The sequence below is a fragment of the Tauraco erythrolophus genome, chromosome 15 (assembly GCF_009769465.1).
Source record: "Tauraco erythrolophus isolate bTauEry1 chromosome 15, bTauEry1.pri, whole genome shotgun sequence".
Lineage (NCBI taxonomy): Eukaryota > Metazoa > Chordata > Aves > Musophagiformes > Musophagidae > Tauraco > Tauraco erythrolophus.
In genome coordinates, this window is record NC_141479.1 from 12901764 (window position 1) to 12920783 (window position 19020).

Here is a 19020-nt window from a genome sequence, read left to right on the forward strand (position 1 = left end):
CTTGCAGATGCTGGCATATTAGGTTTATGTAGAATCAATGCTGTGGGTTTTTCTGGTTTACGTGGCTCAGGTAATGTGATGATTCCTTTGGTGAATTAAAACAAATTCTCAGTTTAAGAAATAACGTCTCAGCTCATGCTCATTGTCTTTGGTTTTGATCAATACTGATAAAACAATAGTTATGGTTTAGTGGCTCACTGAGCAGCAGTAGGAGGCTGAGTGCTTTATAGTGCGTGTCAGACACTCGATGCTCTGCATAACATTACTCAGTGGTCTTACTGCCAGTTGTCTGATGGAAAAGTTGGCAACCTATTGTAAGGAAAATTGCATCAGATTTGTTGTGATAAATGACATAGAGCTAGGTATATTTTTAATGTTGGGGCAGTTTCGTTGCCCCACGATGGTAACAGAATCACCTGATTTCTGCAAAATGTTAACTTTCAAAAGATAATAGCACAATAGTTACAAATGCAGTGTTTCTATAAAATACTGTATTTCCAGAGGAAATCTTTGCCATGCAGGAGCATATTAAACTGCGATAGAGTAACACAAGAAAACTGGAAAGACTCTAAGAAAAATCATTTAATTTAGACTGCATGTGATGTTATAAACACTGCTAATCTGAACAGAAAACACTTTTTCTTGCTGTTGTAGAACAAGAACAGATACACAAAAATGGAAACTCAAAAGCTGCAGAAAAACCAGTGTGGTAAGATACCTAATATAATTTGTCATTTATTATCTGCGACAATTTTACAAGATTTTAGTAGACTGTGATAGGTCTGTCATGCAGTGGTGAGCCGTCAGGGAAATGTTCTTTTTCCTTGTTGCCAAATTTTCAGATTCTATTTTGGACAGTGAAGGGCAAATCTAATGACAAACTTTCAAACTTTTTTTTTTGGCTAATATTTACTCACATTTTTATGATATTTTAACCTTACAAGTGTTTAATATACACAATATCTGCTGTTACTCTTGCAAATAATTATCAAATAAGTCTTTCTATTATACCCAAAAGACTAAGAAGCAGATTTTCAAAGTGGTTTACCTACCTAGGGTTGTATGTAGGTGCCCAGAAGATGCTTTGTGTTAACTTGCTAACCTAACAACCTGATTGAAGATTCTAGCTGCTGTGGTAAGTGATGGAGTCTTCTGTGACTGAGTATCACATAGCAAGCCTTGCTTTGTTGGATTGTTTCCCTATTCGCTCTGTATATTTTGAATTGTATTTTCACTCCAAATATTTTCATGGCTCTGTAGTGTTCACTTAAATACATTTAATGTACCTTGCTATTGTGAATTTAATGTTTAGCAATATACATCATATTTACTAACAGTTACTAGTAATTAAAGGCCAATCAAGGCTGTTACTTTAGCAAATGAAATCATGCTCAAATAACAAACTCTGGAGAGCAATATTTTGAGGCTAAGTATGTTTGTTATTTGTAGATGCATAGAAGTGGCATAGCTCCATTTTTGCTTATGTATGTTTGTTTTTTAAAATACATATACATGCTATGTTTTTGGGCAGGTTTATTGTAATACTAAATAGATTGATATAAAGAAAAGATAACAATTTTCATAAAGTCTTTTTGTATTTGCTCTTAGATATGAAAACAGATCTGAACTTACTGCTTGAATGCCTTAAATACCAGATGGACTGCCCTGTATCTCAGAAAGAGGCTTTGATCACTATTTATTCAATTTGTCAACAAAACAGTAAGGAGCGTTTTTCCTTAGAAACAACGCAATCATTAATGTTCACAATGCGTGCTAAGCAGCTGTTTGTCACTGTTAAAAAAAATTGTCTAAAGGATATAAGGCTTGAGAAGTTATAAAATCTCAGAAGGTTTTCATTTTACAGAGAAACACAAAAGCTTAATTTTTATTCCTTTTTCTGTTACAGGTGAAGCAAGCGAATATTTTCGAGAAATTGGTGGTTTGATGTTTATAAATGATCTGGCAAAGTCAAGTGTTCATTGCATAGTAAAGGAAGCAGCTTTATTTACATTAGGAATTATAATAGAGAGTAATGGTAATGATAAATAATATGATTTGTATTTCTGAGTGAATTACGATCCCATGTTATTACTTCTTCTTGTGCCTTGTCTCTATCTTTTGTCTCAAAAATTCAGATTACAAAAGTATCAGCTCAAGCAAGGGGCAGTAAAGGTGCCACTGTTTCACTGTCCGTTCCCAGATTTGGAGAAATACCTTGTGGGTGTGTGCAGACAACACGTCTTTATGATACCAGACAGCTGTACTACTTCTCTTCCTTAGCAGCAAGCGTTAAATGCCTCATAGATTGTTCCAAAGTTTGCCTAGGTCCTGACTGGTTTAGAACTGACTGCAGGGGGAAGCCCTCAGTCACTTTATAGCCCTGGTTTGCCTCCATTCGCCACATACTGGATGCAACTGAGGCTCCAGTTACTACATTACAAAAATAATTTAGGATTGTGAATGGCTTGCTTTAGGACTTAATGGTTTTTATTTTCTGGTTTCAGTTTATTGTCAAGAAACTTTGTGTACTTCTGCATTATTTGAAGACCTCATTTTATTTTTAATTAATAAGGATTCTGGTGTGAACTTGAAAAGAATGTCTGTTTATGTCATCTTAGTACTGGTTTCAAATAATAGTAAGTTATTTTTCTGTGTTATAACACTGTTTTTTGCTATTTGCCAATCTGCAGTACAGGAATTTGGAACACTCCATAAGTAACATTTTGGTAAAGTTAATTTATAAAGATGAATGTTTGCACGTAACTGAACCTGAATTGTGTAAGTAGATCATCACTTACTGGTATTTCCTTAAATAGCATAAAGTGTTTTAATTCTAAAAATTAAATTACAGTTTAAAAAAAAAAATATATCTAATGCAAACCAGTAGTTTCTGACAACGTATAGAAAAAAAACGACATAGAAAGAAATGGAACGTTTTTCCAATGTGTTGGTGTGATTTTGTATTTGTCTTTTGGGGGAGACATATGCTTAGGAGATAGAAGTAGAACATATATATGTAAATTAAACTTAACATTAAGATTTTGTCTCAAGTTGCATGCGTGTTCAGTCTTGTATGTGTTCTTTTTTAGAAAGTGGGCAAACTTATGTCAGAGATACAGGCTGCATTGGTCTTCTGCTACAGTTGTTCAGGTAAACAAACAGTTTCAATTTCAACAGAAAAATGATGAACTATTTAGAACTTATGTTTGCTTAGCTATTTGGGACTTGTTTGCCTTGTTCTTAACAGGACAACTCTTTCCACATCTGAGATGAATCTGTCAGATGAAAACACTAACCAGTGCTATCAGCTGTGGTCTTCAGTCTGCAGTACTCTCTGTGCCTGTGTCAACAATCCTCAGAATGGTAAAGTGTTGCTGTTAAAATTGTGAAAAAAGTTTAAAGAATTTATCCAAAGCAACAACAGCTTGTTTTAATTTTTTACTGTTCAACTGAAATGTCATATTACATTTTGATTTTAGGTTATTTGTTTTTACTTTTCCAGAAGATAATCAAAACATTTGCTGTTCAGTTTTTCCATATGCCAAAGAATGGCTCGAAAGTTGTATAGAGCCTGAGATAGTTCGTCCTATTTGTTCATTTGTTGGTCTCACAGTTGCAAACAACTGTAAGTGCAGCTCAAGCTTTAAATAGTTTTTATTTTGTAAAAGTAAGTTTAATTTGATAGGTAAATGTTTGGGGTTTTTTTTTGTCAGTCGCTACAAATTGATTTGCTATTCTTCCAACTTTTACTCTGAATACTGTGTCCCACCATCTTTACTTACGCTGCATTGTGCTTAAGGCCACAAATAGCCACAAACTGGCTACATTTAGTAAGGCCCGAAAAAACTATTTGGAAGCTTTTTTGATTAAAAGTATTTTACAAATATAAGTCATTATGACATCTCTGAAAACATTTACTTAGAACTAGGGCCACATGTTTCCTGTAACTCTTTTATAAGACAATTACTACATTTCTTGAGATTAATATATATCCAACTTCTGTTGTATGGGTGGAAATGTAATGATTAATATGTGCACAGAAAAATTGTGATAAGCCTAACTGATAAAATGCTAAACCAGTTTGCAACTTGTATTATTTAAGACACCTTTTTTCTTTTTTTTCACTAAGCATACGTGCAGAAATATTTTGTTTCTGTTGGAGGATTGGATATCTTAGCTAAAGTTCTCATCAAACTTACGCACGATTCCTGTATGAGTCAGTCAAGCACAAAACTTGCAGTAGTAGTAACAAAGACTTTGGATGCCTGCATTGCTAATGACTGTGAGTGAAAAGACCACGACTGTTTTTCATAGATGGGGATTTTAAAGTGCAATTTTTAAAATCTGTTTTTGGTGGAAAAGTGATATTAATGGATGCTAAAAGGCAATTAAGTTACATAAATCCCAATTGATATTGCAGACTTTTTTTAAATTCAAACATGTATATGGGGAATGATTCAGTTCATCTGAGGTGGGTTACTTTCCCATTGTTGCTTAAATAAACATAGTGAAATTTAAACTATACTAAAAATTTAAAATAAGATACTAGAGCTAGTTTCATGCGAGTAAAGCTGAGAATGGGGTGTGGCAGTCATCTTGGATCCTGGAGTTAGCGCTGTGTCTCTGTAGGCCTATGCCTAAGCTACTAAACTTTGTAAGCTTTAAGAGTAGTAACTCAGGCGTGGAACTGAACAAATGTGGTATGTCAGCATAACACGTCTTTACTGTCATTTACTGTTGGGATACTTTTATCCTAACAAAGTCCTTGTGTATATGGTCAGAAGATTTTGAGAAACCTGTGAGCTTGATGAATCTGTGCTGCTTGTCATGATTATATTTGACACTTCTGCCATAAGTGCTTGCTAATGGAAGTTCAAAAAAGTTTAAAATCGTATACCTACATTAGTTTTGAGCCTAGTTTCAAAGAAGCTGGTATGTGACAGAATTAGGTTTCAGCATGTACGTACTAGCAGCAGTGTTCCCAGTTTCAGGAAGAGGTTCACTTCTACCAGAAACATTCCTAGCTCTTTTTTGGCATATAGTCTGTGTGTCAAACTCTTTCTTGCTCTATTCTGGAGCCGGTAAAGAAGGTGGAGAACCTCAGTGGAGGTCTACAAAACTTGCACATTGCAAAGCCCTTGTTTATCAGATCTTCTACCACATCTCTGTATAGCACAACCTGGGAAAGAGGGCAGTGTTGGATATGGGGAGTAGCACGGGCAGAATTACTGCACCGGGAGGGATGTGGCAATTGGAAGTGTTAAAATGAAAGAGAGAGGATTCTGCAGGCCCAAGGCTTTTAGAGGTCTGTAGCATTTCCTTGAAAAACAGTGTTTTATACTTGGATGATGCTTGTATACATACTGTCTAGTTTATTTTCTTCAAATTATTTTTAACATAATAGCTGCCATGGGTGTTGTCTTGACAAAGTATCACACTGTATCAGAGCTACTGAAGCTGCTGTCAAATGACACTCTGGATACAGGAGAAAAAATCAGTATTATTCTAACAATTGGACACTGTACTGAAGTTTGTGGTAAGGTTTTTTCTTTCTTCTTTTGGTCAGTTTCTACAAAGTTCTCATACTCACTAGTTCAATGGTGTCATTTCATCACAACTGGACCATGAGGAAAAGTTCTATTAAATAATATTAATATTCAGAAAAAAATGTTTGCCATAATGTTCCATCTTTAAATTTTAAAATCTGTTAGCAGATAATACCTTTAAGAGCTTAGAAAAGGTAGGCTATTGTGCAAGAATTCAGAGCTGGGCTTAGGTATCACAGGGTAAAATTAATTCAGACCTGAAAATTACTACAATACATACATACCAAATAAGTCTTTTGAGCTTTATTTTAATGGCCCTTTATTATACAGCTTCTTTCCACTGTTTGCATAGCTATTAATTTTTTAAAAAGCTATATAACTATTGTTTTTGAAGTAGCTTAAGCAGTAGGTAATCTCAAAATGTTTTTGCCAGGCTCCTCAGGGCTTTCGCAAGCAAATCTGGTGAAAATACAGCACTGACATTGTATTTTAGGGTAGCACAAGCGAACAAAATGGGAGGTTGTGAGATCCTGATCATTGTCTATTTATACTACTGTTTTTTCTCATGCATGTCCAGAAATGCAAGGAAAAGGAATTATGTTTAAAAAATCCTGATTGATTCTCATCCACTAAATGTCAATAACAAGTTCAATAAGTAGCTCAGTAGGTCATAAATCTGGTATTTTAAAAGACACTTTTTCATGAATAATTAATTGAAACAAAACTTAATGGAAAATATCTTTCAAATAGAAATATGATTAAACCAACAGAATAAAAATTTCTCTTAAAATGTTGTCCTAGTTTTAGCTGGGACAATGTTAGCTCTTCTTTTTAACAGCTAGAAGAGCTCCGTGTTTCGGTTTTACTCAGAGGCTCACTCTGAGAAGAATGCTGATAGCAAGTTGATGTTTGTGGTTGGACGTGAAACTCCAAGGACTTTTCAGTGTGCCGGAGTGCAGAAGCACGGCAGGATAAGGGGGGAGCATAGCCGGGACAAGGGGGACACGATTCCCCTTGTGATTTGTGGTGGAACTTAAGATTGAGGGTCAAACTGGCCAATTAATATTCCATATCATGCAGCGTCATGCCCAGTATAAAAGTGAGGGTCAGCCGGACAGAAGGGCTTTTGCGCTTTGGCTCTTTTGCCGCTTTTGCTCTTTTGCGCTTGCTGCGCTTTCGCTCTGTTGCCTTTTCTCTCTCTCTCTCCCAGTACTCCCACTCTCGGAGTACTCTCTCTCTCTGCCCCTCTCTATTTCGGGGCCTCGCGTTCGTCCGGGATTTGCAGCTTTGGGACGAGACGGGCTTCGCATACAAGGGGGTGGTGAGCATCTACACTGTGTATTAAATCATCTGTATTAAATTGTTCTTATCTCAACCCGTGGGTTTCCCGTTTCTCCTTTAATTCTCTCCCTCATTCCTGGGGGTGGGGGAGGGGGAGTGACCGGCTGTGTGTGGGATTCGGCCTAACCCACAACAAATGTCAACACTGACAAAATTATCGTATTTCATCTTTTGTTGATTCCTTTTTTTTGCTTTATCAAGTTTAGACAACAAAGAACTATTTTTAGAAAGTTGTCAGTTTTGTGAATACATACTGGAAATGAGATCACAATAAAAATATTTAGCTAATTACATAGTTCATGAGAAGGAACGTATTAGCTAGACCAAGATTAAAATATGAAAATAGTTTTATTTGAGTTTTGCTAGTAATAATAAACTTTAGCTTTTGATATTTCTGCATCTCAAGACTGACATAAATGTAGCGTATATACTTTAGGAGTGTATACCAGAGGAAAAGAAATACAGAAGGCGTAATTCAAGTATTTTAGGTGAATTAAATTAATTTGGATCTCCATCATGTAATTTGTCTCAGTTTTCCTTCAGTTTTCTTACAAGATCTTTGACCTATGGTCAAATCATCCATCTTGTGTGACCCAGACTGCTTCTGCTGCAACCTGGGCAGTAGGTCGTTACAGCATGCTTGGATCCATAATGAAAATCTCTTTTTCAGAATTTCCCTGAAAGTTACTAGTATTAGTTTCTAAAATTACTGTAAGATTAAGTGTGTATGAGGCTGAAACCAACCTATTTTCCTTTACAATGTCCTATTTTAGCAGAAAACCAGTGCGAACTGCTCCAGAACAATGGTCTTCCACTTATGATTCAGATACTAACCGAGTCGCAGGATGAGGAACTAAACAAAGCTGCTACTTTTGTGCTGCAGAACTGCAAACAAATGAGTAATCTTACTGTTATTGCTTTAAAAATTACAGAGATGACTTTCATCTTTAAGTTCTGTTGACTCTCTAAATTATTTTAACTGTAGCAGCTTTGTAATTCTGTGTACTCTGAGATGTTTGTTTTCTGCAGAAAAGTTGCGTATTTGCCACCATGGACTGATCATAGCATTTTGGCAGAAAAAGAAAAGATAATAAATAATTAATCACAAGCTCACCTTTTGTAACTTCAGTTTATATTTGAAGTGTATTAACACTTATGTGTAAATTTAATTTATATCAAAATATTATTTAGAGGTTTATATTTAACATTAAATTATTGGGGTTGTCCCTCAGCATACTAAAATATAATAAATACTTAAGGGGTTCATTGATAAAATTTAGAATATTAATGTTGTTTTGTATTTCATGAAGCTGAACAATTGTTCCTGAAAATAACTGATAATTCATTAAACGTGAACAATGCAGAAGAGTTGGAAGCGCAAGTCAGAGAAAGAAGTCTACAAGACTACTGGAAGAAAGCAGAAGAAATATTACACAGAATAAACTTGATTGAAAAAGAACATGATGAGGTTGGCCTAGTTACCAAAGTAGGATAAAACTAAGCAAATCTTTCCAGAGTTTAGGGAGAAATAAAAAGTAAATCCTTAAGATAATTTCAGTGTGAGCTAGAAAAGTAGGGAAAACATTGGATGTGTGTGAATTTACCATTACTGTATATCATGCAAAGTGAGCAGTATGCAGGGCAATCGAAGAATGCAGGCATCTGAATTTTTATGGAGCGTTTTAGTTTATTATAAAACCAGATTTTCTGCAAAATGTAGATCAGTTAGGTTGGAGAAACAAGAGTTGGATTTGTTTTTAATTCCTAATCATTTGAACCTATAATTTTAATATATGCGTGCATGAAATGCTCATGATTGTGCAGGTATGACGAGATAATAATGGAAAATGTGAACATAAACTGAAATTAAGCTGTTTCACATTTTCCTTGTGCTGTATAACTACTTGGTATCTCTGGGTGTGGAACAGCAAGTTTTTGAGTTATTTAGCTAGGTCTTAAGTTAATTAAATCTTTTCATTTCTAGAAGTGCCTTGTAAAGGGTTGTCAGCCATTGGAACAGGCTGCCCAGGGAAGGGGTTGAGTCGCCATCCCTGGAGGTATTTAAAAGAGGTGTAGATGTGGTGCTTAGGGACACGGTTTAGTTGTGGTCTTGGCAGTGCCAGGTTAAGGGTTGGACTTGATAATCTTAGAGGTCTGTTCCACCCTAAATGTGCCTATGACTCTATTAGTAGCAAATCCATTGCTTCAGCCTGGAGCTGTCACTTAACTACCCCTTCAGCAGCACTGCTGTTTTGTTGGCTCTAAACTCAACCAGGGGTTATTGAAGCTTCTCTGGGATTTGCTTTACCTTCAGAGTTAGACCGGTCTATCCTAGTTAATCTTGTTACTACGCTTATTTAATATTTTTATAGAGTTCATATAGTCACTAACTAGTATTTTTCAATGCAGGAAAGAGCGCAAGGAAGAGTATTTGTAGATGGATCTTCAGACGCCAATATTGAAGCATCAAAATACCATGAAGTGAATCCTTCTAATCCAAAAACTTGTATAGAAAGAACACATAAAGAAGTACAATGTCTACAGTTGACCCCTAAGTCAGATGATCAGGTTCTTGCTCCATCTATAAATTGGTCTCCACTGAAAAATGAAATAGCAAACCCTACGGATCCATTAAATGCTTCTACTAGACAAAGTGAACAGTGTAATATTCCGTGTGCAGTTAATGAACTGCAAACAGACAACAGAGTACTTCGAAGTCACAGTATAAATGAAAAAACTGCTTGTGTAAAAAATCAGCCTATTCTTCCAGTAAGGTAAGTATCTTACACCTAAGCAGCAATACTAAGCTGCTTTTCTTTAGTAATTTCCAAATTGAATGTCAACCTTTTAAATTATCTGTCACTAACTATGTCCTTTTCTCCTAGTGAAAGGACATAGCCTTTTGGTGACTCACTAGAGAATATTCTGTGGAAGTGTTTTTGACATCACAGATTATAAACGTAGTAATAAATGCTTCTGATATTTTCCTCTGAATGGTAGGCTTCCGAGGGATTGTATAGAGAGCCTGTTACAGGTTGTGTTCTAATGCTTTCACCATTGTGATGAAAAAGCATCCATGGTTTTTGCCTCAAAACTGTCACTGATTCAGTAGATCAGGATTGGATCCATTGGTTTGGATGAAACTGCAAAGATTTCTGTAATATGCACTTACCAGGAAAACCACAGTTACAGAACTGCTCTGCAAAGATTTGAAATTGGAGAGCGTACAAAGTAGGCAAAAATTGCTCCTCCCACCTCGCTTTTCTCCCCTCGTGTTCAGTTGTTTCCCTGCATGGGAAAAGAAAGATTCAGCCTTGTTTAGTCATTCACTGTTTTCTTGCTTGTTGCTCTAACACAAATGCTTATTTTCCTTTTTCTTCTGATTCTTATAGTTTTCTTTACTATTGATAAACAAACAAAAAAATTATAGGTAACTTGCAAAGATAAATACAGGATTCCATTATCTTGAATTTATATCTGGAATACACCTCAAGATGGGCAATGACTGAGTATGAACAAAACTGTTTCTTCTTTTTTTTTTTTGAGTTCCACATATCTATTGTGCTTTTATGTGGCTGGCTGGAGCCTGCTGCTGTGCAGGTTCCTTGCATTCTATCGTAGCTTTGCAGCTACCGCAGAAATTAGGAAGCGCCTAGGATATTCTCCATGGCACGTTCAGGTAAATTTTGCTTTGCTACTGATTAGCATAATTCCACACAGCTTCTTTATTTGTTGTTCTGACCTCTGAAGCACAAAACTACCAAAAAATTTTTTTTTTGGGGGGAAAAAAAGCTCTGTCCTTGAATGTGTATTTGTGTGAAAACAGGGGTTACCCAAGCATAACCGTGGATTAGGCTCCTTGCTCCTGCAGCATTTGGAGGTAGTCAATGAACAGAAAATGCATGATCACCGGATCATAGGAGCACGTTGGTTGCAGAAAAGTTAATCAGTGTAAGAAAAGAAGAAAATCAATTACCTTTTAGAGCAACTGCTAGACGTGGTGAAGGCTACAGTATTTTGAAGACTTTGTGAAAGTTTTATGTGCACTAAGTAATCTTCAAGTGAACTAGAGTTGCAAATGACTCTGGAAACCAGCATCCCTTGAAAGTGCTGCATTCCAAATGCTGGAGCAGACATGCTGGACAGCGCTGCAAGGAATGCAAATCCCAGACCGCTGGTAAACACACTTCTGACACACAGTGACTATATGCTGGGTATTGCAAGCCCAGTAACTTGCGAGAATTAGAATAAATGCCTTGGATTTTTTTTTATATATTTAATGTGAGTTTTGTTTTGCCTTTGGAATATGTGTCTTAATTTACAGGTAAATGTATGTTGTGAAGTTTGACGATTATTTTTTTTAATTTGTTCGCATTTTGATCTTACCAGTGAACACTTATTTAAACAACCAGCAGAGATTGTTAAAAATATGAAACAGACATGCACACCAGGTACAAATACCTAAACATATTCCTTTCTTAAATAATTTTGTTCTTAATGAGATTTTAATTAGTTTTGAATACTTTTAGCACTACTTTTTATCAGATGTTTTATATAATTTGCTGACAGAGTACATTATGTATAATATCCTTTAACTCTTTGCATGGTTTGGGAATTTTATATTGTATATAATTTTACCAGGAGAGTATTTATTCTATTTTTCTTCTAACACCTATTTTAGCTTCTTTTTTTTAATTGATTTTAACTATTCAAACGAATGTATCACAGATAAATGTTTTAAGTTTAGTCTGAATGCAATCCATAGTGAACAAAGAAAGCCTTTAGTGGAAAACATGTAAGGATGCTGGTTTTGTTCTGTACTTGTAATATTGGGGATAGAGCCTCCCTGTGAGAGTGACTTGCCTGAAGCTATTCCTACCTGTTGAACATGTGTTTAAGATAAATGTTTTTCAGATTTGCATTGATCTTCTTAGACAGATATATTTATTTCAGAATTGGGATCTGTTCAATCAAATCTTTATTGGTAATTTAGTTTCCTGTTAATTTATAAAATTTATAATTATTCATTAGATTTAGTATTTGCCAGAATGGTAGCTTTACCAGTGACCAAGCTGATCTCCAGGTTATATCTATTTAAATAGTGAATAAGTATTATTCCAGTGCATCACATTTTTCAGCATCTGATGCCAAATAGAAATAACGCTTATAGCGATTAGTTAAGCAAGGTAAGGTTGCAGGGTTATTTTGCTGTATTCAAGCTGAAGTAATGTGCTGTGGGAGAGTGGTGAAAAAGCACTGAATTAAATGTAATTATTCTGGATTTACAAAAATGTAAATGTGATCCATTTAACCTCAGGAATTTCATTTGGATTTTCTTGTTACGTAAATTAAACTTCATTAACCTACAAATAGAAAATACGATGTAATATAGGTATGCTGATACATGATTACCACGGCAAAGGATAGGTTGCATTTTCTTAAGTGTTTTTTTTCCTTCCTAATTTAGATCAACATTCATTCTACTCAGAGATAACCAAGGAAAAAAAAAGTATTTCAGCTACATCTGCATCTCATAAAATGGCAGATTTAAGGTGTTTAGGTAAATATTGTCTTAGGTCTTTCTTTCCTGAGTCCATAAAAGAAGCCTTAAAGAGTCAGTAATGCAGTAAGTGAACTGACATTGCAGAAATCTTAACACGTCTATTTGATTACCTATTATGTAATTCTTAACTGCTTCCTTTCCTTTTTCCGCCCCTACAATAAATCAAAAATATTGAAATAAAGCTTGCATATTCCAGTTTTGATCTATGTATCTTTTCTTAATGTAGGTTTATTAACAAACAATATAGAGCTGTTTAAAAGATGACGCACTACTTACAAGAATACTTAAGAAGAGATGTTTTCATCCTTTCTCTGATCAGAAAAGGGAGAAAAAACATGTAGCCCTGCTCACTTTCCTAATGTATTCTCCTGCTAAGGCTTCTAACTATTCTGCAGCTCTTCTGTTTTCTTTGCCATACTGCTATTAAGTACAGTCAGTTTTATAGTAATCCATGACTGCAGCCCTCGGTTACCCCATCTTCTATTTCCTGAACATGGTCTATCAGTAGGTTATAAGAATGCTACTGGTACTCAGGATTTGTAAGTGGATTTTGTAATCAAGCCTGTGTCTCTTTATTAAAAAAACAAAGCAAAACACAAAAACAAAACCCCACACCAAAACCAACCAAACAAAAGCCCATAACCCACCTTTGAACATCGTTAAGGCATATGAACCCAAGTTGTCAAACTAAATTCAGCCTGAGCTTTAGCACTGCTTTATCTTAAGCTACAATACTGCAGATGCGTACCAGTGCTGCCCTTATACTTCCTCACAGTGCAGAAGTTCTCTTCTTCAGGTGACGTAGCGAACTGTGAGAACATCCAAGAATAACTAAACCATAAATTACCCTAGGAATGTCCTCAAAAACGAAGAGGAAGGCTTCCTGTGAGGAAATTCATACCTAAGCTAGGCTTATCATTTTTTAAGGTCAATACAGATAACTGTTACAGAGACTAAGTTTCAAAGTACAGCAAAGACATCTTTTATGTTTTGGCTCCCGGATGAATGTGCAGAGAACTGAGACCCCTTTCTTCCCATCCCACTAATATTTTTACTTCTGTAGCGGATCTGTGCCTCATTTAGTACTTCTGGAGTTGAAGGTGCAGTATAACTTGGCCCCAGAGGTCATGTTGAAAACTCTTTTTAAATTTTTTTTTAAAGCAAGTATATAACAAGAAGTAAGTATTTTCAAGAAGATATGTAAAAGTGATGCACATCCCTTTTGAGATGGGTATATGGAAAACTGGACATCAAATTGTAGATCATAGTAAGCAAAACAAAACACTGTACTTTATGATGGCTTTTATACCATTTGTGATTGCTGTTTCTATAATATCTTTTCTTTTTCCCCCTAGGTTGTACAGCAGGAGGACTGTCCTTCAATAGTAAAACCTTTACCAAGATGCTGCAAAGTTGTCCATACCAGTGTGACCATCACAAAGTCATTCTGGAAGCTGAAGAAAGATATAAAAAGGAACTTCACAAATTGACTGCTTGTCACAACAGTAGATATGCAACTCATGAGAGTAATTATGATTTTTTTTAGTAGTGTTTTTTTTAAACTATTGTTTTAAATCATATTTAAAATTCTGAACTTTTTCTGTCTGATTCTGATTGTCCTGCTCTTGTAAACTCACTCATTTAATTTAATTACCAATGATTTGTCCTAAGTGAGATCAGAACTAGCTGCTTTTGTTTTGAGGATCTTGTGTATTTCTTGGCAGTAGTGATAGAGCCTTATTACAGCCTTTGATAAGATTCTGTCCTATTTGCTGAAGTTAGTCAAGCACTAATAGAAGGGAATATATTAAGTTGAAATAACTGGGAATGGATGTATGACATCATAACAAGGTCATTTCATTCTAATATTACATACAGATGTCAGAGGCTTATAATTCTTAATTAATTAAATGAAAGTGCATCCTATATTTTTCTGGTTTAAAGGAGGCATTTTGAAAAGTAAAAATTTATTACTTACTGGCATTTGTACTGGTGTCCATCTTATATTTTCCAGAAATACTGCTGACCCCAGTGAAGAAAGGAAGACTGCATACAGAAATAACACCTTTTAGAAGCAAAAAGGATAGTTTCCAAAGTAAGGGCTTGGTTTGGCAAGTAATGCAAAAAGCCCTTACTATTTAAGTAATTCTCTTGCAGGACTTTACCATGGGAGGCTGTGATAGGAAATTATGTTGTTTGTTTTTTTTTTTTAACGTGGATTCTGTGAAAATCTGTATAGTAATAGGCCAAAAAATGCATATTCTATAATCATGAAATTGTGTTAGGCTCATGAGTTTACAGAGAAGTTATTTGTAACATGCTTTGTAGATACTGCTTTGAATCCTGTCATGCCATCTGCTATTTTTAATTTCTGTGGCATTAATTTTTAAAATGGAGAGGTATAGTCAGGATCAGAACACAACAGAGTTTCCTGTGCCTGGATTCAGTGTCACACAGTTACAGACATCTCCTTTTATACCTGTTTCTTTTACTGCTTGGAGCTCTGCTAAGGACTTGGGTCTCTGTCTGCTGAATAGCTGAAAGTGTAAACCTTAACACGTACAGCAACACTAGAGCAAGTAACTGAGAACAACTTACAGAGAATTAAGTACAGGAGATGTGTTTGCCTGTCCTGTATTGTGAGGTGCTGAATAAGATGTTATTAACAACGCAGAGAAGGAAAAGTGAATATAAGTTCCATCAGTTTCTGTGGGGCAGTTTAGGAGCTCTATGCTTGCAGAACTATCCGTTGCCCATAAAAACTCGTATTTATAATACACAACAACTGTCCGTTTCTAAATAGCAGAGTACCTATCTTTTACAGTACTTTATTCTGTAAGGTAGCAAAAAAGTTAATGGTTATAGGCTTTTTCCTTACTCTGCAGATATATATTTTTTACACAATTTACAAGGAATTTTCTTCAGAATGTGGTGTTTGTGGGTATATCCTGCAGAGTTCCAACTACAGTCATACATTACTACATTCATCAGCTAGCTACCAATACTGGTTTTTAGGATTGATGACCAGAAATTTTCAAGTAGGCTGAAGCAGCTCTCTAAATCAGAACTTAAATTCTAAAACATTACTTTAAAAAACATTCTCTTTTCAAAAATAAGCCCATGAATTTCTTTAGTTGCTTATTTCCAAAACCTTGTTTACATCATTATTTTATTTAATGAATTTCTGGTAAAAACTAGTATATTGATTTTTTTTTTTTTCTTCTTCAGATTCAGAAATTAATTAATTTGGCTATGACAGCCATGGAGGTCTTTTAAAAATTTAAAATGTAAAAAACCCTAAAGCCGTATTTCATCTCGAGCCCATTACGCTAATATATTACCTTTCAGTAAACTGAATTTTCCAGTCTTTCTTCCAAGACTAAGTAGTAGAATAACTCAAAAGATGGTTCTTTTTAAAATTTTAATTCCTAAAACATTGCCTATGTTTTACGTTTTTTGTGGGGTTTTTTTTGGTTTGCCTTTTTTTTTTTTAAGATGGATGCATACTGTTTTATTGTTTTTTTTTTTTTAAGGTATTCTTTTGACTCCTATTAGAAAAAACAAATCTGATACTTCAAATAGAGATGAATATAGTAAAAATACTAGATTGACTGACAACTATAACTTGATACCTACGTATGAAAAGTGTGAGGATTACCGGAAAGTTAATTCTGTAATAAGCATGTATGAAAAGTGTGAGTATTACTGGAAAGTTAATTCTGTAATAAGCGTAACTTAAAGACCAAGTTTTGCATTAAGGTCCGGGTATTGAGAAAAGCACCTGTGCTCGTTATGGGAAAAAAATGGCTAAGAATTTAAATGGATACGTTCCTGTACCTTCGATCATAGTGTTACTTATATTTGAGTTAATTCCAATCATTTGCTAGTTACTTCCAATGCATAAATAATCCTTGTGTTAATTTCAATGATGAGAAAATGATCTAATGAAAATCAGATATTCCTAATAAAGCAAACTTCACATATTCAAGTTCCTTAGAGGAAATGTTCCTTTACAACACCATATCCAGTTTTACAGTAGATTGCAGTTAGTGTAAAGTAACTAAGAGGTGGCCTTGTTCACAATTTCATAGCTTTCAAAAAAACCCAAGATGCTAAGTTGAAGAGACAAAGAGTCAAAGAAATATGCAACCAGCAATGTCGGCGCTTTAAAGAAAATTGCGTATATTCACTTGACAGAGATGAGGTTAGTCATGCAAAGCCTGATCGTATTTATAAACATCCATGTAAAATCACTATGAATTGCATGGTTTCTTTTTAAGTCACCTTTAAAGGAGCCCGGCAACAAAGTGAACTTTATTAAAAAGGCGTTCCTCTCTGTTGATTCTACTCCAGTCATACTGGTTTATCCCTGAAATAAGTTTTTTTTCAACTGACAGTCCTTTCTAAATAATGGATATGGAGGTATGCTTTTTCCTGCGCTGATGAGAGCTTGTATAGTATAGGAGTAACAGAAACGTAAAGGAATAAACATACTAACGGTGTAAGCTATATAGGCATGACAGAAATGAAGGTAAAGGTCATGGAAAAATACTGTATTTCAGTAAGTGGGTGACAGTGGAGAAATCTTGAAGAACCATTGTTATCTTGACAAAGTGATCATTACTTTAGAACTACCTAAGATTGTATTGTCAGTAGTAATGCATTACTTTCAAATGTGAAATAGTATACAAATTTACATACTTTTTATTAACACCAAAATAAATATCTGCAGAACAACGAATATTCCCTGTACGCGAACACAAGAACTTTAAACAAGAGAAGAAGAACCCGAAAAGATTTCACAACTGAAGAAATTAACTGTCTATTGAATGGAGTGAAACAAATGGGTCATCACTGGAACTTAATTTTGTGGTCTTATCCATTTCAGAAAGGACGGACAAGTGTTGATCTTTCCAAGAAATACTACCGGTTACAGTTGCAAGTAATCACAATTTAATTTTCTACTAATAATATATGCCGTCAGCTCAGTTTTCAGCTTTTTACCCTGAATTGACTTGCAAAAAAAGGACAGGCTATCAGAATTTGCAACCCATGGGGTTGTGCTTTGTGTAAGTTCAATGCTACGCACACTAAGTGTTAGAATGATCTCCAGTGTAATTCAATCGGAGCTGGTGCTTGGAGAGAGAGAACTAAACTGGGAAAATATTAGAGACTCTCTGAGCCTTCCAGTGCCACCTGACAGGAGGCAAAAAAGATAGGAATTTCAGTTAAAAACTCTAAATTAATTGCTGTGTTTATTAGGAAGATTATGTTTTCTCTGTCCAGTTTCTTTTCTGATGATGTTTTTTGAAAAATCTCTGGCAGTTTTCACTGTGTTTAAAATGTACACTGGTTACACAGAGGTGCTCTCTGTGGATGGAGTGGATAGCATGTCTGCTGTGCTCTGGGGGTGTGTGGGAGTGTTCAGTGGCAAGTGTTACTCTACCGAAATGTTTTCTAAAGTTATGCAGTGTTTTGTGTCAACATTTGGCTTGATATTTTCTCTTTTATCTCCATTTTCTAGAGGCAAGAAAAAAACAAAGATCATCAATAACAAATTTCAAGAGTATTTTGGATCTTGTTGCAGAATGTTGAAGAACAGCATTATTAACAGCTGAGTTATTGTCACAACAGTAAGAGCCCTGAGAGAATTTAGATTGACTTGGACTCAAGTTTTTCAGTGATAACAGTCACTGACAGAGTTGTTATGCTTTGGAAATTTAAATTACATGTAATTTGATAAGGTAGTGTTTTGTTTCTTTTTAAAAAAATGCTAACATAGCTGACAAAACCTTTATCAGTAACATTTATGTGGTGTGGTTTTTTTTTTAATTTAACCTTATTGAACATTTGATTTATGTAACATTTGATTTGGCTTTCTGTTTGAATATTTTTATAGTCTGCTTTATACCATTTCTAAGAAGAGGCTCTATTGCTAAAATGAATATTTTATGTCAGAAACCGATAATGTTGTGTCTGAATTTGTTTCTTCTTAATCAGTGAAATGTTTAAGGCAGGTAAAATATTTTTACATGCGGTTAAAGTGCTCTATGTGAAGAAAAGTGTATCTGTGACAGAAACCACCAAATGTGTCGTTAAACACTGTTGCGTACAGCAGGCAAAGCTTCCACTGGTCCAGTAAGCAAACTGAAATGGGCGGCTTGCCGAAATGTCAGAAGGTCTGCGTACAAGCTTCAGCGCGTGGTTCAGCTGCAGTATTTCTGGACTGATGCTAATGACTGAGATAACGTTCCTGGACCTACATAAAACACTGCATGTTGAACAAAGTAGAATGCAGGTACTGATAAAATTTGGCTTCTGCTTACAGCTGGACATTTTTTGCTGTATTATTCAAGTAATTGAGCAGAAACACTGTTTAGTCATCTAAAACTAAAAAAAAAAAAAAAGAAAAAGTTTAGTCATCTTACTAGCACTAGGTTTTCACTACAGTGTAGCTTAAATTCTTCCAAGCAAGATTACTGCAAGTCTTTCAGTTTTCAGTTAAGATGGTGCCAATGCTACAGAGAATAGGTCTTCTAATATTTTCAGCTGTTGCACTTTGATTTTTAT

At 35.1% G+C, this 19020-nt stretch overlaps 1 protein-coding gene across 1 annotated transcript; it reads left to right on the forward strand.

Moving 5' to 3' along the window:
* The first annotated feature begins 675 nt into the window (after positions 1 to 675).
* On the forward strand, positions 676 to 18004 carry TERB1 (telomere repeat binding bouquet formation protein 1). The gene is made up of 17 exons (XM_086621256.1): positions 676 to 709; positions 1609 to 1719; positions 1907 to 2035; positions 2505 to 2636; positions 3090 to 3150; positions 3248 to 3363; positions 3503 to 3625; positions 4130 to 4282; positions 5405 to 5536; positions 7661 to 7786; positions 8198 to 8373; positions 9297 to 9661; positions 13612 to 13628; positions 13806 to 13955; positions 14465 to 14508; positions 17204 to 17392; positions 17975 to 18004. Exons 1-17 carry the CDS (start codon positions 676 to 678, stop codon positions 18002 to 18004), a joined length of 2088 nt encoding a protein of 695 aa, XP_086477382.1.
* Positions 18005 to 19020: the final 1016 nt, after the last annotated feature.